Below are 25,839 nucleotides of genomic sequence, written 5' to 3' on the forward strand. Positions count from 1 at the left end.
TTGGGGACTGATGGAGAAAGGGAGACGGTAGGGACGGATGAAGAAAGATGATGGAGGGGACTGATGGATAAACGGAGACGGTGGGGACAGACAGAGAAGGGAAGACGGTGGGGATGGATGGATAAAGGGAGACGCCGGGGACTGATGGAGAATGGGAGATCGTGGGGATGGATGGAGAAAGGGAATGGTGAGGATATATGAGGATGGATTTGTTGAGAATTACCACTGTTTTTGGGATGTGCTGAATTGGAGGATAGAGTTGGTGAATATTCCTACTGTATTTCAGGATGTGCTGAATTGGAGGATGGAGTTGCTGAGAGTTCCCACATTATTTAGGGTAATATGAATTGGAGGTTGGAGTTGGTGAATATTCCCACTGTTTTTGGGGATGGATCTGGTGGGTGTTCCCACATTTTTTGAGGTGTGGCGAATTGTGCTGATGGGTGGGTGGGATTAATAGAATGATTTGGACGTCACTTGCGGACTGATGGTTTACAGAACTGTGTGGGGTGCTTAGAGTGAATTGTTCCAGGAGCAAAAGTGGATTTGAGAAAGTGATGGAGTGATACACATTGTGTCGTTGAGTTCATGGGATGATTTAGAACTTTTTATCTTTATATGAAAGCTCTGATAAGCTTGGGCGGGGGTCATATCTCCTCTCCGTTTGCTGAATGAACAATTGAATCCTAAACTATCCCGAACTGGTTTAGAGAATGTCCCTTAACTGATCAGAGTGGATACTGTAGGTACATCCACTGCTCTCTTCAGGATGATGTGGATAAACCACTCAATTAATATTGTTTCCACACCCCCCCCCAGCCCACAACTGACTTTCACTTCCTCCCCCCACCACCCCGACCCAAGAAACTCCTCATTGACTTGCAAGTAGTTTATAAGAGCCATGTGGCAATGTGGGGGAACAATTCAGAGCGGAATGAGATTTAGGAAAAAGCAACAATGCTAGCCCCACAGAAAAAACAAATCTTATGTGTCAAATTATTGCTTAATTTTGTAGTTGGTTGAAAGGCTTGGAAAATGATAAACAAGAGACTGACGTCCATTTTAACTCTCTGACTGGCGAAGGAAATTTCAACTGGCGGTTTGTCTTTCGCTTTGACTATTTGCCAACGGAGAAAGAAATTGTTTATAAGAAGAAAGAATCCATTTTTTCCTTGGAGGAATCAGAGTTTCGGCAGCCTGCTGTACTCATGCTGCAGCTCTGGGATTATGATCTGATTTCTGCAAATGACTTTCTTGGTAAGTATTTAAAATGCACTGTTTCCAGAATCATTTTGCAGAATTTTGGCTTTTTCCTAAATATTCATTTTTCTACTGAAAGATTTCCAAGCTACAGAAGAAGTAGAGAAGTTTCTTAAGATGATGTCAGGGATGACAAGTGTAAGATTGTTACGCCAGCAGTAATAAAAGATTTATAACATCTTTTAAAGGGGATGCAGGTGACTGTACAGACAAAAGATGTTTAAATGTGTTTGGCAAAGAGGTTGGAAATTAGACTAAGTGAATGTATTATGCAATGAGCCAGATGCATGTGATGGGTCCTCAGCAAACATCAGTCCCTGGAGATCTGTGGCTGTCAGTTTTGTTTGGACACTAGGAGAAAATTGGGAAGTATTAAAAGTACTGTTGATCACAGCAATAAAAATCTTGTGCATTCCACACCCCCCCCCCCCACTTCCACTGCTTATCTAGGCTCACCAGCTGGAGACCTGTGTACTCCCTCCACTCCTCGTGCTCTGTTAAGCTGATAAAACACCTCTGTACTCCATTCCCTTCTTTTGCACTGCTTATCTGGGCTTACATGTACTCCCTCCTCTTCATTCTCCGCCGCCCTTGATTCCTTTAATATTCAACAATCTGTTGATCTTTGTTGTGACCAAATTAGTAAACTGAACTCTAAGACTCTCTAAGGCAGAGCAATCCAAAAACTGAAGAAATTTCTCCCCAGTTCACTGCTATGTGGTCTACCCTCTATTTTGAGATAGTGATCCTGAGAACCGGCAACACATGAGGTCCTGGAAGATTGAAAATCAGCCAATATTGTTCCTTTGTTCAAGAAGGGAAGTAGAGATAATTCTGGTTATATTCATGTCAGTATTATGGAAGCTATTGGAGAGAATTTGGAAGAACATAGACTAATTAGGGACAGTTAGCATAGCTTCATGCAGGGCAGATCATGTCTTGCAAGCTGAAAACTAGAGTCTTTTCAGGAGGTGACGAAATTGATTGATGAAGGTAGAGTAGTGGATGTTGTTCATGTGGAGTTTATTCAGGCATTTGACAGAGTGCCTCATGGTAGCCTGATCACTAGAAGAAGTTTCAGAAGCATGATTTCCACGGTGACTTGCTAGTTTGGATTCAGAATTGGTTTGCCCATAGAAGACAGAGGTTTGAGATGGAAGGGTATTATTCCGGCTGGCTGTACAGAGATCCCTTGGGTCCAGATCCATAGCTCCTTGAAAGTGGCCATGCAAGTAGATATGGTGGTAAAGAAAGTGTATGGCATGCTGGCCTTCATTGGTTAGAGCACTGAGTATAAAAACAAGGAATTCACATGGGACTGCATGGTAGTGTAGTATAATGCTGTAAGGAGTTTGTACAGCCTCCCTGTGATCACGCGTGCTTACTCTGAGTGCTCCAGTTTCTTCCCACATTCCAAGACACACAGGTCGGTAGGTTAATTGGATGTAATTGGATGGCACAGGCTTGGTGGGCTGCAAGGGCTTGTTGCTATCCTGTATCTTAATAAATAAATGTTCCATTTATATTGGATTTTGATTTGGCTGCACATGGAGTATTGTAATCTCCCTATTACAGAGGAAAAAGGAGAGTTTGGAAAGATACAGACAGTCTCTGACACAGTGCTGTCAAGAAAACAATCTCTCCCTCAATGTCACAAAAACAAAGGAGCTGGTTGTGGACCACAAGAGGAATGGAGAAAAGCTAATCCCTATTAACATCAATGGATCTGGGGTTGAGAGGGTAAAGAGTTTTAAGTTGCTCAGCATCCACGTCACCAAGGACCTTGTGATCTGTACAAACCAGCTGTGTGGTGAAAAAGGCGCAACAGGTTAAGGAAGTTTGGTATGGGCCCCCAAATCCTAACAACTTTCTACAGGGGCACAATAGAATCAGAATCAGAATCAGGTTTATTACACCGGCATGTGATGTGAAATTTGTTAACTTTAGCAGCAGCAGTTCAATGCAATACAGCAGAGAGAGAAAAATAATAATAATAATAATAATAATAATAATAGCAATAATAAGTAAAATAATAATAATAAATAAACATGTAAATCAATTACATATATTGAATAGATTTTTTTAAATGTGCCAAAACAGAAATACTGTATATTTAAAAAAGTGAGGTAGTGTCCAAATATTTCAATGTCCATTTAGGAATTGGATGACAGGGGGAAGAAGCTGTTCCTGAATTGCCGAGTGTGTGTCTTCAAGCTTCTGTATCTCCTACCTGATGGTGACGGTGAAAAAGGGGCCCTGGGTGCTGGAGGCCCTTAATAATGGACACTGCCTTTCTGAGACACCGCTCCCTAAAGATGTCCTGGGTACTTTGTAGGCTAGTGCCCAAGATGGAGCTGACTAGATTTACAACCTTCTGCAGCTTCTTTCGGTCCTGTGCAGTAGCCCCTCTATACCAGACAGTAATGCAGCCTGTCAGAATGCTCTCCATGGTACAACTATAGAAGTTTTTGCATGTATTTGTTGACATGCCAAATCTCTTCAAACTCCTAATAAAGTATAATCGCTGTCTGTCCTTCTTTATGACTACATCGATATGTTGGGACCAGGTTAGATCCTCAGAGATCTTGACACCCAGGAACTTGAAGCTGTTCACTCTCTCCACCTCTGATCCCTCTATGAGGATTGGTATGTGCTCCTTCGTCTTACCCTTTCTGAAGTCCGCAATCAGCTGTTTCGTCTTATTGACGTTGAGTGCCAGGAGGTTGCTGTGGCACCATTCCACTAGTTGGCATATCTCACTCCTGTACGCCATCTCGTCACCACCTGAGATTCTACCAACAATGGTTGTATCATCAGCAAATTTGCAGATGGTATTTGAGCTATGCCTAGCCGTACAGAGATTAGAGCAGTGGGCTAAGCACACACCCCCGAGGTGCGCCAGTGTTGATTGTCAGCGAGGAGGATATGTTATCACCAATCTACACAGACTGTGGATTCAGGACATTTACAAGGACAGGTGTGTAAAAAGGGCCTGTAGGATCACTGGGAACCCAAGCCATCCCAACCACAATCTATTCCAGCTGCTACCATCCGGGAAGCAGTACTGCAGCATAAAAGCCAGGACCAACAGGCTCTGGGACAGCTTCATCCACCAGACCATCAGACTGATGAGCTCACACTGACTTGAGAGTACTCTATATTACATTGACTGTTTTATTTATTATAGATGATTATGAATTACTATGATTGCATTTTGCACACTTAGATGGAGATGTAATGTAAAGACTCTTACTGATGTAGGTGAAGGATGTAAAAAATGAAGTCAATTCAAATTCAAAAGGTTTATCAGGATGCTGCCTGGATGAGACGGTATGAGCTATAGTAACAGGACAAGTTAGATAACTTTAGGTTTCCCTTAAAATGGTGGAAATTCAAGGAGGATCTGGTTAAAGTTTATAAAATTATGATAGGCCTAAAGTAGAGGAGACAGACAGAATCTTTCTCCCAGAAGAGGAATGTCCAGTGAAATAGAAATGCTCAGGTGTTGTTAAACGTCTCTAGATCTGCTGAATCCCTCCAATATTTTGTGTGTGTTGCAGATACAATAATGGTGTTTAGGAGACTGTTAGATGGACTCATAAATATGCAGTCCACATTGTGAGAATGACTCTTCTACCCTGACACTACTCAGTGTGCCTCCTGGAAGGTACAAAAACATTGGGCATTATGTGATTTGTATTACAAGGTGACTTCCGTAAAAACAATACAAAGAAAATCACTGCAAGTAAGACCATAAGATATAGAAGCAGAATTAGGCCATTTGACCCATTGAGCCTGCTTTGCCATTTCATCACAGCTGATCCATTTTCCCTCTCAGCCCCAATTTCCTGCCATCAATTCCATCACCCAAATCATTGACATATAATGTAAGAAGAATCAGTCCCAACAAAGACCCCTGTGGAACACCACTAGTCACCGACAGCCAACAAGAAAAGGTTCCCTTTATTCCCAATCTTTGCTTCCTGCCAATCAGCCACAACTTTATACGTGCTAGAATCTCTCCTGTAATACCAAGAGCTCCTAGCTTGTTAAGCAGCCTCATGTGTGGCACCTGGTCAAAGGCCTTCTGAAAATTCAAGTACACAACATCAACCATTTCTTCTTTGTCTGTCCTGCTTGTTATTTCTTCAAAGAATTCCAACAGATTTATCAGGCAAGATCTTCCCTTGAGGAAACCATTTTATCATGTGCTACCAAGGAGCCTGAGACCTCATCCCTAATAATCCACTACAACATCTTCTCAACCACTGAGGTCAGACTAACTGGCCTATAGTTTCCTTTCTTCTGCCTCTCTTCCTTCTTGAAGAGTGGGGTGACATTTCCAAAGTTTTAGCATTCCGGAACCATTCCAGAATCTAGTTATTCTTGGAAGATTATTACTAATGTTTCACAATCTCTTCAGCCACCTCCTTCAGAACCTTTGAGGTATGTACAACATTTGATCCAGGTGACTTATCTACCTGCAGACCATTCTGTTTTCCAAGAACCTTCTCTCCTGTTATGGTAACTTCACACACTTCATGACCCCTGATACTGGGAACTTACTGCTAGTGTCTTCCACTCTTCCACTCTGAAGACATGTAAAATACTTATTCAGTTTGTCTGCCATATGAGGGTTAACATATGAGGAGCATCTGACAGCTTTGGGTCTGTACTCACTGGAATTTAGAAGAATGTGTGGGGATCTCATTGAAACTTACCGAAAGTTAAGGGACTAGATAAGGTGGAAGCGGAGGGGAACTTTCATCTGGTGGGCAGTATCCAGAACTGGAGTGCACAGCCTCAAAATTGAGGGGCAACCTTTCAGAACAGAATTAGGAGGATTTTTTTTTTTACTCAGTGAGTAGTAAATCAATGGAAAGCTCTGCCACAGACTACAGTGGAAGCCAAGTCCGAAGGTATATTTATAGCAGAAATTGATAGATTCCTGATTGGTCGGAGCATCAAGGGATATGGTGAAAGGGCAGGTGTATGAGGTTGAATGGGATCTGGGATCAGCCATGATGAAATGGTGGAGTGGACTCGATGGGCTGAATGGCCTAATTCTACTCCTATGTCTTATGGTCTTCTGCCATTTCATTGTCCCCCATTGCTACCTCTCCAGCACCGTTTTCTGGTAGTCCGACATCTACTCTTGCCTCTCTTTTACACTTTATGTATCTGAAGAAACTTTTGGTATCCTCTTTAATATTATTATATAATAATATGTGACATGTTCTGGTGGCTACTAGTAGAGCAGCATAATTTTCCAAAATGTAATACTTTCCTGATGACCTAAATCTCTGCACATCTACACAAGTATGAAACTTGTTTCATCAGAGTCCGGGCTATGGAACAGTTTGATCATATTTTAGACATTGGTTAAGAATGTATTGCAACCTCTGCTACCAAAATTAAATTTTATTTGAGTTGCCAAGGATTTTGTTTTGCTGTTGCAGGCTCTGTTGAACTGAAGCTAAATGATATGGTCCGACCAGCAAAGACAGCTGACCAATGTACCATCAAGATGGCAAAAGAGAAAGCAGGTCCTCACGCCTCCATCATAAGGGGAAAGAGGATGAAGGGATGGTGGCCCATGATCAAAGTGAAAGAAGCAGAAGATGAGGAAGAAGAAGATGATGAAAGCAAGAAAAAGAAGAAAAAAAAGAAAAAGAAGAAAGTAAAAATTGAGGATGTTGAATTTACTGACAGCTCTGGCAATACGTACATTCTTAGGGTGAGATATCCCCCCTTTTTGTATCACCAGCTTAAGGAGAAATATGTAGCTGGTTTTGATCCTAGTGCAGTATATTGTCTCTTCACTTGGACTAATTCTAGGCCATTCAGATAGGACACGTTGTACTTGGCGAATTAGGGTGGCGTCCACTCAGTTTCAGTTGCAAGGGTAATACAATCTATTTGACTCTGCTTGGTAATTTCATTCAAGCTACAGAACATTTGGTGCTTGGGATAAGACAACAAAATCAAAAAAATGCACGGCATAAAAGTTGGCCATTGGCCCCGTAGAGTTTAAGTTCAAGTTTAATTAACATTCAACCAAACATGAATATAGCCAAACAAAGCAGCATTCCTCCGGGGCCAACGTGCAAAATTCATTACCAACAGCACACAGCACTCTGCAAGTGGTACATTAGGATGCGATTTCAGAAAAACATGCATCACAAAAAGAGATAAAAATAGCCCAATCCTGAGTAACATGACTGTAGTGGAACTGGTCCACTAAGTGAACACCAGAAGGCACCACTTAGCAAACATCAGAGGGAAGCATGAACAGGAGAGGCCAGCTCCCAAGCCAGCACAATTCCTGTGCGTCAAGAGTCCCCTGCTCATTCCCCTGGGCAGTTGCATCCAAGGCAACCCTGCTGCCGAGGCCTACTCCTCACCACAACGAAGGCAAATGCAGTCCCCCTGCCGTTGGTCTCACGAATGAATGGATTTAGACCATAAAACCATGAGACCATAATATATAGGAGCAGAATTAGGCTATTTGGCCCATTGAGTCAGCTCCACTATTTCATTATGGATGATCCAATATTACTCTGAGCCCCAATCTCCTGCCTTCTCCCTGTATCCCTTCATGTGCTGACCAGTCAAGAAGCTTTCAACATCTGCCTTCAATATACATAAAGACTTGGCCACCACAGCTGCCTGTGGCAAAGAATTCCATAGATTCATCACTCTCTGGCTAAAGAAATTCCTCCTCATCTCCATTCTAAAAGGACACCCCACTATTCTGAGGCTGTGTGGTCTTGGACTCTCTAACCACAGGAAATATCATAGAACATAGAACATAGAAGTCTACAGCACATTACAGGCCCTTCGGTCCACAATATTATGCCAACCATATAAACAACTCTAGAAACTGTCTTAGAATTTCCCTACTGCATAGCCCTCTATTTTTCTAAGCTCCATGTACCTATCTAAGAGTCTCTTAAAAGACCTTATTGTATCTGCCTCCACCACCGTCACTGGCAGTGCATTCCACACACCCACCACCCTCTGTGTGAAAAACTTAACTCTGACATCCCCTCTGTACCTACTTTCAAGTAGCTTAAAACTTAAAATGTTAGCCATTTTAGACCTGGGAAAAAGCCTCTGGCTATCCACACGATGAATGCATCTCATCATCTTATACACCTCTTTCAGGTCACCTCTTATCCTCTGTCGCTCCAAGGAGAAAAGGCCAAGTTCAGTCAACCTGTTCCCATAAGGCATGCTCCCCACTCCAAGCAACATTCTTGTAAATCTCCTTTGCATTCTCTCTATGGTATCCACATCCTTCCTGCAGTGAGGTGACCAGAACTGAACACAATACTCCAAGTGGGATCTGACTAAGGTCTTATATAGATTTAACATCCTCTCCACATCTATCAAGGTCTTTCACAATTCGATAGGTTTCAATGAGGTCACCCCTCATTCTTCTGAATTCCAGTGAACACAAGCCCAGAGTTATCAAACACTCATCATATGACAAGCCTTTCAATCCTGGAATCATTTTCATGAATCTCCTTTGAACCCTGTCCAGTTTCAGCACAACCTTTTGCCCATCCTCTGGGTCTTCCCCCCCTTGTCTTTCTCCCCGGACCTCCTGTCCCATGATCCTCTCTTATCCCTTTTGCCTATCACCTGTCCAGCTCTTGGCTCCATCCTTCCCCCTCCTGTCTACTCCTATGATTTTGGATCTCCCCCTCCCCCTCCAACTTTCAAATCCCTTACTCACTCTTCCTTCAGTTAGTCCTGACGAAGGGTCTCGGCCTGAAACGTCGACTACACCTCTTCCTAGAGATGCTGCCTAGCCTGCTGTGTTCACCAGCAACTTTTATGTGTGTTGCTTGAATTTCCAGCATCTGCAGAATTCCTGTTGTTTTCTCAAAATTACATCTTTGCTTTTATATTCTAGTGCTTGAAATGAAATTGCCTCCCTCCCCACAGTGTCAACCAGAAAATTAACCTTTAGGGAATCCTACACAAGCACTCCTAATGCCGTTTGTGCCTTTCTTGTTTGTAGTTTCTCTCCATTAAGAAAGTAGACAACCATTTCATATCTTTGACCAAAGTGCATGACCATACTCTTCCTGACACTATATTCCATCTGCCATTTCTTTGGCCATTCTAATCTGTTTAAGTCCTTCTGTAGTCTCTCTACTTCCCCAAAACTACCTGCTCCTCCACCTATCTTCCTATCATCTGTAAACTTTGGAACAAATCCATCAAATCTATCATCCATATCATTGACATATAACATAAAACGAATCAGACCACCGTGGAACACCACTAGTCACCAGCAGCCAGACAGAAAAGGCTACCTTTATTCCCACTCTTTGCCTGCTACCAATCAGCCACTGCTTTATCCATGCTAGAATCTTTTCTGAATTATTATGAAACATAGAAAACCTACAGCACAATACAGGCCCTTTGGCCCATAATGCTGTGCCGAACATGTACTTAATTTAGAAATTACCTAGGGTTACCCATAGTCCTCTATTTATCTAAGCTCTATGTACCTATCCAAGAGTCTCTTTAGCTCTGACATCCCCTCTGTACTTCCAAGTACCTTAAAGCTATGCCCCCTTGTGTTAGCCATTTTAGCAGCTGGTGGCGTAGTGGCATCAGCGCTGGGCTTCGGGGCGAAAGCTCCCGAGTTCGAATCTGGCCAGCTCCCTTGCACACTCTCCATTCGTGCCTGGGTTGAGTGTCGAGCTAACAACTCGACATCATAAAAAAACCTGGAGAGGGATGGGCTCTGCCAGCTTTCAGATGCCCAAGACACGCCGTATGATGGGCATATCAATAAAACTTGTCATGACGGCGCCCCAATGACTCCACCAGGAGTTAAGGGCACACACACCATGGGAAAATGCCTCTGGCTAGCCGCATGATCAATGCCTCTCATCATCTTGTACACCTCTCATCCTCCGTCACTCCAAGGAGAAAAGGCCAAGTTCAGTCAACCTGCTCCCATAAGGCATGCTCCCCAATCCAGGCAACATCCTGTAAATCTCCTCTGCACCCTTTCTATGGTCCCCACATCCCTCCTATAGTGAGGCAACCAGAATTGATCACAGTACTCCAAGTGAGATCTGACCAGGGTCCTATATAGCGGTAACATTATCTGTCAGCTCTTGAACTCAATTCCATGGTTGATGAAGGCCAATACACCATATGCCTTCTGTCACATACGCCATGACGGGTTAAAGAACCAGCAGAAATGGAAAACACCTTGGAGTCCAGTATTGCTATTAACTAATGGTATTTATTAGTAACTACACAATACAGTAATATAAATGCAGATAAATCAAGCAGATTAGCAATAATTATATATAAGTAAGTATATCAGTAAGTGTGGAAATATATGAAAACCAAACTTCTTCAGGTCTAGGGGTAAATAGATACAGTCTTACGATGATGAGTAAAGTTCAGTTCAGTTCGTAGTATTGAGTTGAGTAGTAATGGAGAGAGAGAGAGGGAGAGATTTGAGTCTTCAGGTGAGCTATTGCCATCGATCTTCCTGTTGTCCTCCAAAATCCTTTACAAGTCACCGACCGTGACCACAACAAAGGGGACCGTTCTTCTGTGGTGGAGCTATCAACCCAGGTGAGGGTTGGACACACAAATAACTCCCCACCGGTCATGCCCTGTTCACACTGCGAGAGCCACTGATCGATCCACCCGATGGATCCTCCAAAACCCACTTTTTCTGTGGGCACAACAAAGCTCATTCAGTGTCCAAAACCACGTGTCTCAGGTCTATTATCTGACCTTCTATTTATCTCCCTGTACTGAGTACCATCTGTCTCTCAAATAACAGCTCCTCCCTTCTCTGTCTGTAAGAACGTACAAGCAGGAAATGTCCTTATCGAAAGTATAAACAAACTATGAGAGAGAGAGTCTTCATCTCTCTCTCTCTCTCTCTCTCTCTCTCTTAAAAGCAAGATGTTGGTGTTAAATAACTCTCTCTCTCTCTTTCCAAAAGCACAGTTCATAGGGGTAATCGATCACAGTTCATAGGGTAATTCAGGACCCTGTCACACTTCTTAACCACAGAGTCAAATTGCGCGGCAGTTTTGAGTGTCCTATGGACATGGACCCCAAAATCCCTCTGATCCTCCACACTACAAACAGTCTAACCATTAATACTATATTCTGCCATCATATTTGACCTACCAAAATGAACCACCTCACACTTATCTGGGTTGAACTCCATCTGCCACTTCTCAGTCCAGTTTTGCATCCTATCAATGTCCCGCTGTAACCTCGGACAGCCCTCCACACAATCCACAACACCCCCAACCTTTGTGTTATCAGCAAATTTACTAATCCATCCCTCCACTTCTTCATCCAGGTCATTTATAAAAATCACGAAGAGCAGGGGTCCCAGAACAGATCCCTGAGGCACACCACTGGTCACCAACCTCCATGCAGAATATGACCCATCTACAACCACTCTTTGCCTTCTGTGGGCAAGCCAGTTCTGGATCCACAAAGCAATGTTCCCTTGGATCCCATGCCTCCTTACTTTCTCAATAAGCCTTGTATGGGGTACCTTGTCAAATGCCTTGCTGAAATCCATATACACTACATCTACTGCTCTACCTTCATCAATGTGTTTAGTCGCATCCTCACAAAATTCAATCAGGCTTGTAAGGCAAGACCTGCCTTTGACAAAGCCATGCTGACTATTCCTAATCATATTATGTCTCTCCAAATGTTCATAAATCCTGTCTCTCAGGATCTTCTCCATCAACTTACCAACCGCTGAAGTAAGACACACTAGTCTATAATTCCTGGACTATTTCTAATCCCTTTCTTGAATAAGGGAACAACATCTGCCACCGTCCAATCCTCCGGAACCTCTCCCATCCCCATTGATGATGCAAAGGTCATTGCCAGAGGCTCAGCAATCTCCTCCCTCAGTAGCCTGGGGTATATCTCGTCTGGTCCTGGTGACTTATCCAACTTGAGGCTTTCCAAAAGCTTCAGCACATCCTTTTTCTTAATGTCTGTGCACTCAAGCTTTTCAGTCTGCTGCAAGTCATCCTTACAATCGCCAAGGTCCTTTTCCATACTTATTAAGTTATGGGTTCATAACTTATTAAGGAGGTTCATGTGTGGCAGCTTGTCAAAGGCCTTCAGACAATATAGGTGCACATCAACAGATTCTCCTTTGCCTATCCTGCTTGTTATTTCTTCAAAGAATTCCAACAGATTTGTCAGGCAAGATTTTCCCTTGAAGAAACCATGCTGACTACAGCCTCTTTTATCATGTGCCTCCAAGTACCTCGAAACCACACCGTTAACAATTGACTTCAATATCTTCCAACCACTGAGGTCAGACTAACTAGCCAAGAATAGAGCTGTGGGTGAGCCAGCATGCTTACAAGTAGATGATGGATGTAATATGAATGTAAGGAACAACAAGTTAATGATTGGTTACAAATGCAGACAGAGCAAAGAGTTAAATTGTACCACAGAGGCAAAATTCATAAAGACGAACAACGCAGGACTGACGGAGCTGTATTTAAAAGCATGTAGGTTTTGGGATAGGGTGGATGAACTGCTGCGGCAATTAGAGATTGGCCAGTATGACATTGTGGGCATCACTGAGTCGTGGCTGTAAGAAGGCCATGGTTGGGAGCTTAACATCAAAGGATATACTTCATATTGAAAGGACAGGTAGGAAGGCACAGGTGGTGGTGTGGCTGTGCTGGTAAGAGATGGAATTACATCTATAGAAGAAGTGACATAGGGTCAGAGAATGTTGAATCTTTGTAGGTGGAGTTAAGAAACTGCAAGAGTAAAAGGACCATTATAGAAATCATATATAAGTCTTCAAATAGTAGCCAAAATGTGGGGTTGAGATTGCAAAGGGAGCTGGAAAAGGCATGTAATAAGGATAATGACACACTTGTAATGGGGGACTTCAATATGCAAGGGGATTGGGAAAATCAGGTTGGTGTCTGATCACAAGATAGAGAATTTGTTGAATGCCTACAAGATGGCTCTTCAGAGCAGATTGTGCTTCAGCCTACTCAGGGAAATGTAACAACCCAGATCTTATTAGGGAGCCTAGTGTAAAGGAACCCTTATGAGGCAGTGATTATAATATGATCAAATTCATACTGCAGTTTGAGAGGGAAGAGCACAAGTCACATTTATCAGTATTACAATGGAATAAAGGGAATTACAGAGACATGAGTGAGCAGCTTGCCCAGGTGGATTGGAGAATACTGGTGGGGATGAGGACAGAGCAGAGATGGCTGAAGTTTCTGCCAATAGTTCATAAGGCACAGGATAGATACGCCTCACAGAAGAAATAGTTCTCAAATGGTGGAGTAAGCCCTCATGACTGACAAGAGAAGTTAAGGACTGCATAAGAGCTAAGGAAAGAGCATATAAGGTTGCAAAAGTAAGTGGGAAGCTTTTAAATCCAACAAAAGCTATAAGAAGGAAGAAGATGAAATATGAGGGCAAACTAGCCAATAGTATAAAGCAGGATACTAGAAGTTTTTCAGGTATATAAAGAGTAAAAGGGAGATGAGAGTTGATATTGGACCACTGGAAAATGTTGCTGGTGAAGTACAAGGGGATGTCAGAGTGTAAGTTTTTCACACAGAGAATGATGGGTGTGTGGAATGCACTGCCCACATAATGATGCATTATGATCATTAGGGGAATGTGTTCCCCTACACAAACTCTCCTTGACATTTTCCCTGATTTATAATACCACCATTCCCCCTTTTATCCCTCTTGCTCTATCACATCTAAAACGTTGGAACCCTGGAATATTAAGCTTGCTGTCCTGCCCTTCCTGCTTTCAAGTTTCACTGATGGCTACAATGTCATAATTCTACATGCTGATACATGCCCTAGGCTCATCTGCCCTTCCTACAATACTCCTTGCGTTGAAATATGCACAGCTCAGAACATTAGTCCCACCACACTCAACCTTTTGATTTCTCCCTTTGTATGTCAGCTGAACAATATCTTTTGCCACAACCATTCAACCATACCCATGAATACAGACAAATGAAACAGAATTCCTCTGGGACCAGGATAGAAAACCCAGTACCAACAGTCACACAGCAAATATAGCACTTATAATTATGAAAGCAGGCAAACATACAGTCACAAAGTGATAATGTAGCTCAGGCCATGGCCTTTATATAAAGTGTCATGGCCTTTATATTGATGGTGCATAGGATGTTGACCTGGAAGCAGATTTCTGCAAGAACAAGCAGACAGCAGTTCCTCATCACATACTAGTGCAGCTGCAGACAAAGACAACATAGCTTGTCTTCTCTGGCATCTCCTCCCATGGCTGCTGCAACAGGCAACCTCAGGGCGTGAGGGCCTGGTCTGCAAAATAACCAAGGGCACGTATATCCCACCAATGAACCACTGAACCATTCTTGCAGGCTCCACATGACTAAACTCCAAGTCTTATCATCACAAGAACAGTATCCAAGACAATCATTTGCACCATTTGAGGGACCGTGCACTGCCTCTGATACCTTCCTCCTTGGGTGGCTGTAGCAGGTGGCAACACAGTACACAATGTCCAGCTCCATTGTTATTGAGCAACTGCTAGTGGGGTAGACCTGCAGTACTTGATATTCTTAATACCCAGCAGTGTTTTGTAATCGTAAAAAAAGATGTAAACGCCATAAAGCCATACGACATAGGAGCATAATTAGGCTGTCGAGTCTGCTCCGCCATTCAATCATGGCTGGTCCTTTTTCCCCTCTTCAGCCCCACTCCCCGGCCTTCACCCCATGACCTTAGATGCTGTGTCCAATCAAGAACCTATCAAGCTCTGCCTTAAATACACCCGATGACCTGGCCTCCACAGCTGCCTGTGTTCAAAATTCCACAAGTTCACCACCCTCTGACTAAAGAAATTTTTCCACATCTCTGTTTTAAATGGACGCCTCTCTATTCCGAGGTTGTGCCCTCTTGTCCTAAAACCCCCACTGTCGGAAGCATCCTTTCCACATCTTCTGCCTAGGCCTTTCAACAAGATCCCCCCTCATCTTTCTAAATTTCAGCAAGTACAGACCAGAGTCATCAAACTTTCCTCGTATGATAACCCTTTCATTCCTGGAGCCTTCCTTGTGAATCTCCTCTGAACCCTCTCCAATGCCAGCACATTTTTTCTTAGATGAGGGGCCCAAACTGTTCACAATACTCAAGGTGAGGCCTCACCAGTGCCTTATAAAGCCTCAGCATTGCATCCCTGCTCTTGTATTCTAGACCTCTTGAAATGAATGCTAACATGGTATTTTCCTCCTAACCACCGACTCAACCTGCAAGTTAACCTTTAGGATGTTCTGCACAGGGACTACTCCCAAGTCCCTTTGCATCTCAGACTTTTGGATTTTCTCCCCACTTAGAAAATAGTCTGCACATTTATTTCTACTACCAAAGTGCATGACCATGCATTTTCCAACATTGTAATTCATTTGCCACTTTCTTGCCCATTGTCCTAATCTGTCTAGTTCCTTCTGCAGCCTACCTGCTTCCACAACACTACCTGCCCCTCCACCAATCTTCGTATTGTCTGCAAACCTGGCAACAAAGCCATCTATTCCATCATCTAAATCATTTATATACAGCATAAAAAGAAGTGGTCCCAACACTGACCCTTGCGGAACACCACTAGTCACAAGCAGCCAACCAGACAAGGATCCTTTTATTCCCATTCACTGCCTCCTATAAATCAGCTAATTCTCTAACCATGCCAGTAATACCATGAGCTCTTAACTTCGTAAGCAACCTCATGTGTGGCACCTTGTCAAAGGTCTTCTGAAAGTCCAAATATACAACATCCACCACATCCTCTTTATCTATCCTACTTGTTATCTCCTCAAAGAATTCCAACAAATTTGTCAGGCAAGATTTTCCCGTAAGGAAACCATGCTGACTTTGTCCTATCTTGTCCTGTGTCTCCAAGTACTCCATAACCTTGTCTTTAACAATTAACTCCAACATCTTTCCAACCCGAGGTCAAGCTATCTGGTCTATAATTTCCTTTTTGTTTCCTTCCTCTTTTCTTAAAGAGTGGAGAGACAATTGCAATTTTCCAGTTCTCTGGCACCATGCCAGAGTCCAATGATTTTTGAAAGATCATTACTAATACCGCCACAATCTCTACCGCTACGTCTTTCCGAACACTAGGGTGCAGTTCATCTGGTCCCGGTGACTTTTGAGTACTGTTGGAGGGGCGAACTCTGTGGGGGAAGCAACAGCGGCTGTGCCTATGGCACTGAGTCTGGCCCTATGGCTCAGAAGGTTAGGGAACTGAAGATGATGGTAGCAGTATTGGGGACTCTATAGTCAGGGGGACAGATGGGCAATTCTGTGGTTGCAAAAAGGAAACACAGATGGTAGTTTGCCTCCCAGGTGTCAGGGTCTGGGATGTTTCTGTGTGAGTCCACAGTATCCTGAAAAGGGAGGATGAGCAACCAGAAGTTGTGGTACATATTAGTACCAATGACATAGATAGAAAAAGGAAGAAGGTCCTGAAAAAAGAGTACAGGGAGTTAGGAAGGAAGCTGAGAAGCAGGGCCTCAAAAGTAGTATTCTTGGGATTGCTGCCTGTGCTGCAATACAGTGAGGATAGGAATAGAATAGAATAAGCCTTTGAGGTACTTGGAGAGTAATGATAAAATAAGTCAAAGTCAGCATTGTTTCTGTCAAGGGAGATCTTGCCTGACAAATTTGTTAGAGTTCTTCAAGGAAGTAACAAGTAGGATGGATCAAGGAGAGGCAGTGGATGTCATTAACTTGGGTTTTTAGAAGGCATTTGATAACTTGCTACAGGTGAGAGTGGTTAACGAGATAAAATCCTGTAGCGTTACAGGAAAGATACTGGCATGGATAGCGGAATGGCTGACAGGCAGAAGACAGTAAGTGGGAATAAAAGAGACCTTTACTGGTTGGTTGCCGGTGACTAGTGGTGTTCTGCAGGGGTCAGTATTGGGACTGCTACTTATCACATTGTTTGTCAATGATTTAGATAATGGAATTGATGGCTTTGTGACAAGGTCTGCAAAGATAGGTGGAGGGGTAGGTAGTGCTGAGGAAGCAATGTGATTGCAGCAGGACTTAGACAAGTTGGAAGAATGGGCAAAAAAGTGGCAGGTGGAATACAGTGTTGGGAAATGTATGACAATAGATTTTGGTAAGAGGAACAATAGTGTGGACTATTATCTAAATGGGGAGAAGGTTCAAACATCAGAGGTGCTGAAGGACTGAGATGTCCTCATGCAAGACTCCCAGAAGATTATGCTAACATGAGAGGGTACAGTTTTAAGGTGCTTGGAAGTAGGTACAGAGGAGATATCAAGAGTAAGTTTTTTACACAGAGAGTGGTGAGTGTGTGGAATGGGCTGCCGGCAACAGTGGTGAAGCGGATACAATAGGGTCTTTTAAGAGACTCCTGGATGGTACATGGAGCTTAGAAAAATAGAGGGCTATGGATAACCCTAGGTAATTTCTAAAGTACATGTTCGGCACAGCATTGTGGGCCAGAGGGCCTGTATTGTGCTGTAGCTTTTCCTACGTTTCTATGTTTCTAAGGTTAATTTACAGGTTGAGTCTGTGGTAAAGAAGGTAAATGCAATGCTGGTATTTATTTCAAGGGGAGTAGAATATAAAAGCAAGGAGATAATGCTGAGCATTTATAAGACACCAGTTAGGCCACACTTGGAGTATTGTCAATAGTTTTGGGCCCTATATCTCAGAAAGGATGTGTTGTCATCAGAGAGAGTCCAGAGGAGGTTCATGAGGATGATTTTGGGAATGAAGGGGTTAACATATGAGGAGCATTTGGCAGCTTTGGGCCTGTACTCACTGGAATTTAAAAGAATGCAGACAGATCTCATTGAGACCTACCAAGTGTTGAAAGGACTAGATAGGGTGGATGTGGAGAGGATGTTTCCTATGGTGGGAGTGTCGAGAACTAGAGGGGACAGCCTCAAATTGAAGGGTGACTCCTTACAGCAGAGGTAAGGTGGAATTTTTTTTACTCAGACAGTAGTGAATTTGTGGTACGCTCTGCCACAGACTGCGGTGGAGGTCAAGTCCGTGGGTATATTTAAAGCAGAAGTTGATCGTTTCCCGATCAGTCAGGGCATTAAAGGATATGGGGAGAAGGCAGCTGTTTGGAGATTGAGTGGGATCCGGGATCAACCATGATGGAAAAATGGAGCAGCCTCGATTGTCTGAATGGTCTAAATCTGCTCCTATGTCTTATGGTCTTATAGACTTATGTACCCTAAGGCCTTTCAGCTTTTTGAGCACTTTCTCCCTTGTAATAGTAACTGCAGTCACTTCTCTTTCCTCACACTTTTCAACATGTGGCGCACTGCTAGTATCTTCCACAGTGAAGACTGATTCAAAATATTTAGTTCATCTTCCATCTCCTTGTCCCCTGTTATTATTTCTCCGGCCTCATTTTCCAGTGGTCCTATATCGACTCTCACCTCTCTCTTATTTTATACATATTTGAAAAAGCTTTTGCTATTCACTTTGATATTGTTTGCAAGCTTACTTTCATATTTCATCTTTTCCCTCCTAATGATTCTTTTAGTTGCTCTCTGTAGATTTTTAAAAGCTTCCGAATCCTCTATGTTCCTGCTAATTTTTGCTTGGTTGTATGCCCTTTCATTTTGTGTTCTTCATTCCTTTTGACTTTCCTTGTCAGCCACAGTTGTACTATTTTGCCATTTGAGTATTTCTTTGTTTTTGAAATACACCAGTTGTGCACGTTCTTCATTTTTCCCAGGGACTCATGCTATTGCTGCTCTGCTGTCATCCCCACCAGCATCTCCTTCTAATTTACTTTGGCCAACTCCTCTCTCATACCACTGTAATTTCCTTTACTCCACTGAAATACTGCTACGTCAGACTTCACTTTCTCCCTGCTAAATTTCAATTTGAACTCAGTCACATTGTGATCACTGCTTCCTAAGGGTTCATTTACCTTTAGCTCCCTAATTGCCTCCAGTTCATTACATAACACCCAATCCAGTATAGCTGATCCCCTTGTAGGCTCAACAACAAACTGCTCTAAAAAGCCATCTCGTAGGCAATCAACAAACTCATTCTCTTGAGATCCATTACCAATCTGATTTTCCTAATTGACCTGCATGTTAAAATCTCCAGTGACTAACATAACATTGAATTTTTGGCACATAGAACATAGAAAACCTACAGCACAATACAAGACCTTCAGCCCACAAAGCCGTGCCAAACATATCCTTATCTGAGAAATTACCTAGGGTGACCCATAACCCTCTATTTTTCTGAGCTCCATATACCTGTCCAGGAGTCTCTTAAAAGACCCCATCATATCCACCTCCACCACTGTCGCCGGCAGCCCATTCCAAACACTCACCACTCTCTGCATAAAAAAACTTGCCCTTGATATCCCCTCTCTACCTACTTCCAAGCACCTTATAACTGTGCCCTTTCGTGCCAGCCATTTCAGCCCTGGCAAAAAGCCTCTGACTATTCACATGATCAATGGCTCTCATAATCTTATACACCTCAATCAGGTCACCTGTCATCCTCCGTCGTTCCAAGGAGAAAAGGCCGAGTTCACTCAACCTATTCTCATAAGGCATGCTCTCCAATCCAGGCAACATCCTTGTAAATCTCCTCTGCACCCTTTCTATGGTTTCCACGTCCTTCCTGTAGTGAGGCAACCACAACTGAGCATAGTACTCCAAGAGGGGTCTGACCAGAGTCCTATATAACTGCAATATTACCTCTTGGCTCTTAAACTCAATCCCATGATTGATGAACGCCAATGCACCATATGCCTTCTTAACCACAGAGTCAACCTACGCAGAAACCTTGAGTGTCCTATGGATCTCTCTGATCCTCCACACTACCTAGTCTCTTATCATGAATACTATATTCTGTCATCATATTTGACCTACCAGAATGGACGACCTCACACTTATCTGGGTTGAACTCCATCTGCCACTTCTCAGCCCGGTTTTGCATCCTATCGATGTCCCGCTGTAACCTCTGATAGCCCTTCACACTGTCCACAACACCTCCAACCATTGTGTCATCAGCAAATTTACAAACCCATCCTTCATCCAAGTAATTTATAAAATTCACGAAGAGTAGGGGTCCCAGGACAGATCCCTGAGGCGCACTACTAGTGACCGACCTCCATGCAGAATATGACCCATTTACAACCACTCTTTGCCTTCTGTGGGCAAGCCAGTTCTGGATCCACAAAGCAATTTCCCCTTGGATCCCATGCCTCCTTACTTTCTCAATGAGCCTTGCATGGGGTACCTTTTCAAATGCCTTGCTGAAATCCATCTACACTACATCAATTGCTCTACCATCGTCAATGTGTTTAGTCACATTCTCAAAAAATTCAATCAGGCTATCAGGCTCGTAAAGCATGAATTGCCTTTCACAAAACCATGCTGACTATTCCTAATCATATTAAGTCTCTCCAAATATTCATAAATCCTGCCTCTCAGGATCTTCTCCATCAACTTACCAACCACTGAAGTAAGACTCACTGGTCTATAGTTTCCTGGGCTATCTCTACTCTCTTTCTTGAATAAGGGAACAACATATGCAACCCTCCAATCCTCCGGAACTTCTCCTGTCCCATTGATGATGCAAAGATCATTGCCAGAGGCTCAGCAATCTCTTCCCTCACCTCCCACAGTAGCCTGGGGTACATCTCGTCTGGTCCTGGTGTCTTATCTAACTTGATGCTTTCCAGAAGTTCCTGCACATACTCTTTCTTAACATCTACATGCTCAGGTTTTTCAGTCATCCCTACAATCGCCAAGATCCTTTTCCGTAGTGAATACTGAAGCAAAGTACTCATTAAGTCCCTCTACTATCTCCTCCGGTTCCATTCACATTTTTCCACTGTCACACTTGATTAGTTCTATTCTCTCATGTCTTATCCTCTTGCTCTTAACATACTTGTAGAATGCCTTGGGGTTTTCCTTAATCCTGTCCACCAAAGCCTTCTCATGGCCCCCTCTGGCTCTCCTAATTTCTTTCTTGAGCTCCTTCCTGCGAGCCTTATAATCTTCTAGAGCTCTATCATTACCTAGCTTTTTGAACCTTTTGCAAGCTCTTCTTTTCTTCTTGACTAGATTTACAACAGCCTTTGTACACCACGGTTCCTGTACCCTACCATCCTTTCCCTGTCTCATTGGACCATACCTATGCAGAACTCCACACAAATATCCCCTGAACATTTGCCATATTTCTGTCGTACATTTCCCTGAGAACATCTGTTTCCAATTTATGCTTCCAAGTTCCTGCCTGATAGCCTCATATTTCCCCTTACTCCAATTAAATGCTTTCCTAACATGTCTGTTCCTATCCCTCTCCAATGTTTTGGTAAAGGAGATAGAGTTATGATCACTATCTCCAAAATGCTCTCCCACTGAGAGATCTGACACCTGACCAGGTTCATTTCCCAATACCAGATCAAGAACAGCCTCTTTTCTTGTAGGCTTATCTACATATTGTGTCAAGAAATTTTCTTGAACACACCTAACAAACTCTACGTCATCTAAAACCCTCGCTCTAGGAACATGCCAATCAATATTTGGGAAATTAAAATCTCCCACCGCAACAACCCTGTTATATTACACCTTTCCAGAATCTGTCTCCCCATCTGCTCCTCGATGCCCCTGTTATTATTGGGTGGTCTATAAAAAAACAGAGTTATTGATCCCTTCTTGATCCTAAGTTCCACCCACAGAGACTCCGTAGACAATCCCTCCATGTCTTCCACCTTTTCTGCTTCCGTGACACTATCTGTGATCAACAGTGCCATGCCCCCAACTGTTTTGCCTCCTTCCCTGTTGTCCCTGAAACATCTAAAGCCCAGCACTTGGAGTAACCATTCCTGCCCCTGAGCCATCCAAGTCTCTGTAATGGCTACAACATCGTAGCTCCAGGTACTGATCCACGCTCTAAGCTCATCTGCTTTGTTCACAATACTCCTTGCATTAAAATAGATACATCTCAAACCGTCGGTCTGAGCGCGTCCCTTCTCGATCACCTGCCCATCCTCCCTCTCGCACTGTTTCCAAGCTTTCTCTATTTGTGAGTTAACCGTCTCTTCAGTTTGGTTCCCACCCCCCAGCAATCCTAGTTCAAACTTCCCCCCAACAGCCTCCCCGCCAGGATATTGGTGCCCCGAGATTCAAGTGCAACCTGTCCTTTTTGTACAGGTCACTCCTGCCCTAAAAGAGGTCCCAATGATCCAGAAATCTGAATCCCTGCCCCCTGCTCCAATCCCTCAGCCACGCATTTATCCTCCATCTCACTCTACTCCTATACTCACTGGCGCGTGGCACAGGCAGTAATCCCTGTTCTATTTACCACTGTAATCTGGTGTTCCAGCTACAATTACACCTTGCTTGGACCCAGAGAGGCCATTGTAACCAAGTGCACCATCATCTCTCCCTTTGAAGTTGAGAAACAACACTGATATCTCTATTTCAGAAGGACTGTCCTTGGGTAGCCAGTGGAATAAGGGGTACCATGGAAGGAGAGAATGGGAATTTCCATCCCGACCTCCCTGTTGAATGTGATTTAGATTAGATTATGAAGACACGTAGTCCTCTTTTATTGTCATTTAGTAATGTATGCATTAAGAAATGATACATTATTTTCTCCAGTGTGATATCACAAAACACAGACCAAGACTGAAAAAACTGACACAGACCAAGACTGAAAAAACTGACAAAACCGCATAATTATAACATATAGTTACAACAGTGCAACAATACCATAACTTGATGAAGAAGTCCATGAGCACAGTAAAGTTCAAAGTTTCTCAAATGTCCCACATCTCACACAGACGGGAGAAGGAAGAAAAACTCTCCCTGCCATGCCGACCACAGTCGGACTCTGAGTCATCCGAAAACTTCGAGCTCTGATCAGCTCTCCGACACCGAATACTGAGCGCCATCTCTGTCCGAACGATTCGACCTCCTCGGTCGCCAAAAGCAGGCAAGGCCAGGGATTTTGAGGCCTACCCATCGAAAGATTCCCGACCACACAGTAACGACAGTAGCGAACGGGCGTTTCAGAAATTTCGGAGATTTCATCTCCCCTTCCCAGTCATACACTGACCTGTCTGTCCTCAGCCTCATCTACTGCCAGGTTGAGGATGAACAGCACCCAATAGTATGAACATAGACTACAGTTTCACGTCATCGGCAGCCTCTTTGTTTCTTCTCTCTCCCTTCGCATGTCATGTCTAAAATAAAGCAATGAAACTAAAGGCAATCATTGATGGGAAGGTTATGGGAAGGTATTCTGAGGGATATGATTTATTAGCATTTGGAAAAGCAAGGACTGATTAGGGATAGCACACATGACTTGCACATGGGCATCGTGTTTCATGAATTACTCCCCTCTGTCATGCCTAAAGCTCTAATAAATATTTTTTGCTTATGACAGGGTAAAGTTGAGGCTGAGATGCACTTGCTCACTGTGGAAGAAGCAGAAAAAAGCCCTGTGGGTCTTGGACGGAAAGAGCCAGAACCACTAGACAAACCCAAGTAAGTGAGCAGAAAGCTGTGGCTGTGGCTGTGGCAAATTTGAAACCCACAAAGAAATTCCTGGGGATACTCAGAGGTCTCCTAATGCTCCTGGACTCTGTGGGGAGGTGACATGATTAGAGTTTATGCCGTTCCCTTGGAATATGTGGGTTCTCCCCTGGTGCTCACTCTCTCAGACTTCTTTGGAGATCTGTAGTTCACTAGAGTTATTGCCCTAGTTGTGTTTTCTAATCCACTCCATATAGCCTCAGTTAATGATGCTTTATTTTTACAGCAGTGATTTTTAAAATAAATATTGCAACCAATAATGCTCCCCAATTCTCATCTTTTATTTCTGAAAACCCTAATCTGGGACATTAAGATGGCAGCCTTGCCCCTCTTTATGCTAGTTTTGAGTTGCATTTTAGTTCTAGGCATGGTATCAAGACTGAAAGATCTGTACCATGACACCTCCATTCTGCCTCATCACATGCTAATCTTGGGGATAAATGTGAAAATGCCAGCATCCTTTCATCTTAGAACTTGTAATGAAATGTTTAATGTTTATCGTTTGGAAAAGTGACCACCTGCATCCATTGTTTCCAGTCTTTCATCATGGGGGAGAAAATAATCTTTTTTTTTCCTCTCTGATCTTGGACAAACTTACTCATCCACATGAGTTTCTATTTCTGAAAGAGGTAATGATGAGTTAAAATTTCAAGCTCTGTGGAACAAAATAGCAAATAAAAATGGGCATTTTAAACGTTTGGGTTGAAATGATGGAAGGACTGAATGCTGGCAGGAAATCATGGCATATGTGACATGCCATGATTTACATCAATGTTTTTAATCTATTGATGAACTTCAGTGCAACAGTATACAAATAAAGGCATAGTTGATTTCTTCACTAAAGTGATATTGTTAAAATAATGCATATCCCTGGTACAGCTTGGTTAACTAACATGAGCATTTCTTTTGCAGCCGACCCAACACATCCTTTAATTGGTTCATCAACCCACTGAAGTCATTTGTATACTTCATATGGAAAAATTACAAGTGGTACATTATTGGTTTGCTGGTCATTGCCATTCTGGCCCTTTTTATCTTCTTGATCCTTTATACCATGCCTCAGTTCATCAGTGAGAAGATTATCAATGGATAGTCTATGTCCAACTGCAACAATTCGACAACACTCCAGCACAGTGGTACTGAAGCTGCAGGACAGCAACCAGATAAATTGGCAACACTTCATTCACACACTCCCAGAGAGGCAGTTAAACCAAAGTTTTACAGCTTATGGCATTTGATAGTTAAAATGGATAGAAGCAAGTAATTGAAATACACAGCAACAGAACACAATGGAGTGCTCTTATAACTGACTAATCGCTGCTTGAGTGGATCATTATTTGTACATGTTCTAATATCAAATAGCATCAAAGATTCTTTATTCCAGTAAACTTCAAAAATTCTGAACTCTAGTCCTTAATGAATTAGAATGATGTATTAATGTTTTAGTTAAAATGTATCTGTAATTCAACATAAAAGTTGAGTAGAAACAAATCAGCTATCTTCTCATACCTCACCTGTAACCCAGTTCTGATATGACAATTAAATATTTGAATAATTATGTATTTCTAAGCTTTATTGCTATCCAAATTGTGCAAGTTAATGAAATAAAGATCTTCAATCATGTGTATGTCTTTCAACTTACAAAATGGTACTACACATTCCGAACATGTTGGAGGCCCAATACTGATTGGGAGCAGAACACTGCAAAATAAATAAGAGTACAGAAGGGACAAGCAGGTTGGCCTTGTTGCGAGCAGGCCTGCAGTGAGAGTAGGAGTGTTAATAGCCTCAATATGCTTCAACAAGAAGAGGCTGAGGCCAAAGCAACAGGTTAGAAGGGTTAGTTGTTCCTTTCGTTATTGCTAATTTGGTCTTGGTTGCCCATTGTACAGTGTGGGCGGGTGGCAGATATGACAGTGGAATGCTCCTATTGTAG

At 42.9% G+C, this 25,839-nt stretch overlaps 1 protein-coding gene across 4 annotated transcripts in view; it reads left to right on the forward strand.

Annotated features, from left to right (window-relative positions):
• fer1l4 (fer-1 like family member 4) overlaps positions 1-25,493 on the forward strand; it is a 353,096-nt gene extending 327,603 nt beyond the window's left edge. For all 4 annotated transcript variants that reach the window (XM_072244965.1, XM_072244971.1, XM_072244979.1 and 1 more), the window contains exons 42-45: positions 1,016-1,257; positions 6,720-6,997; positions 23,755-23,855; positions 24,816-25,493. In XM_072244965.1, coding sequence (XP_072101066.1) covers positions 1,016-1,257; positions 6,720-6,997; positions 23,755-23,855; positions 24,816-24,996 — 802 coding nt within the window. In that variant the 3' untranslated portion in view covers positions 24,997-25,493. The remainder of the gene's footprint in view (positions 1-1,015; positions 1,258-6,719; positions 6,998-23,754; positions 23,856-24,815) is intronic.
• The last annotated feature ends 346 nt before the right edge of the window (positions 25,494-25,839 follow it).

The sequence above is a fragment of the Mobula birostris genome, chromosome 2, assembly GCF_030028105.1.
Source record: "Mobula birostris isolate sMobBir1 chromosome 2, sMobBir1.hap1, whole genome shotgun sequence".
Lineage (NCBI taxonomy): Eukaryota > Metazoa > Chordata > Chondrichthyes > Myliobatiformes > Myliobatidae > Mobula > Mobula birostris.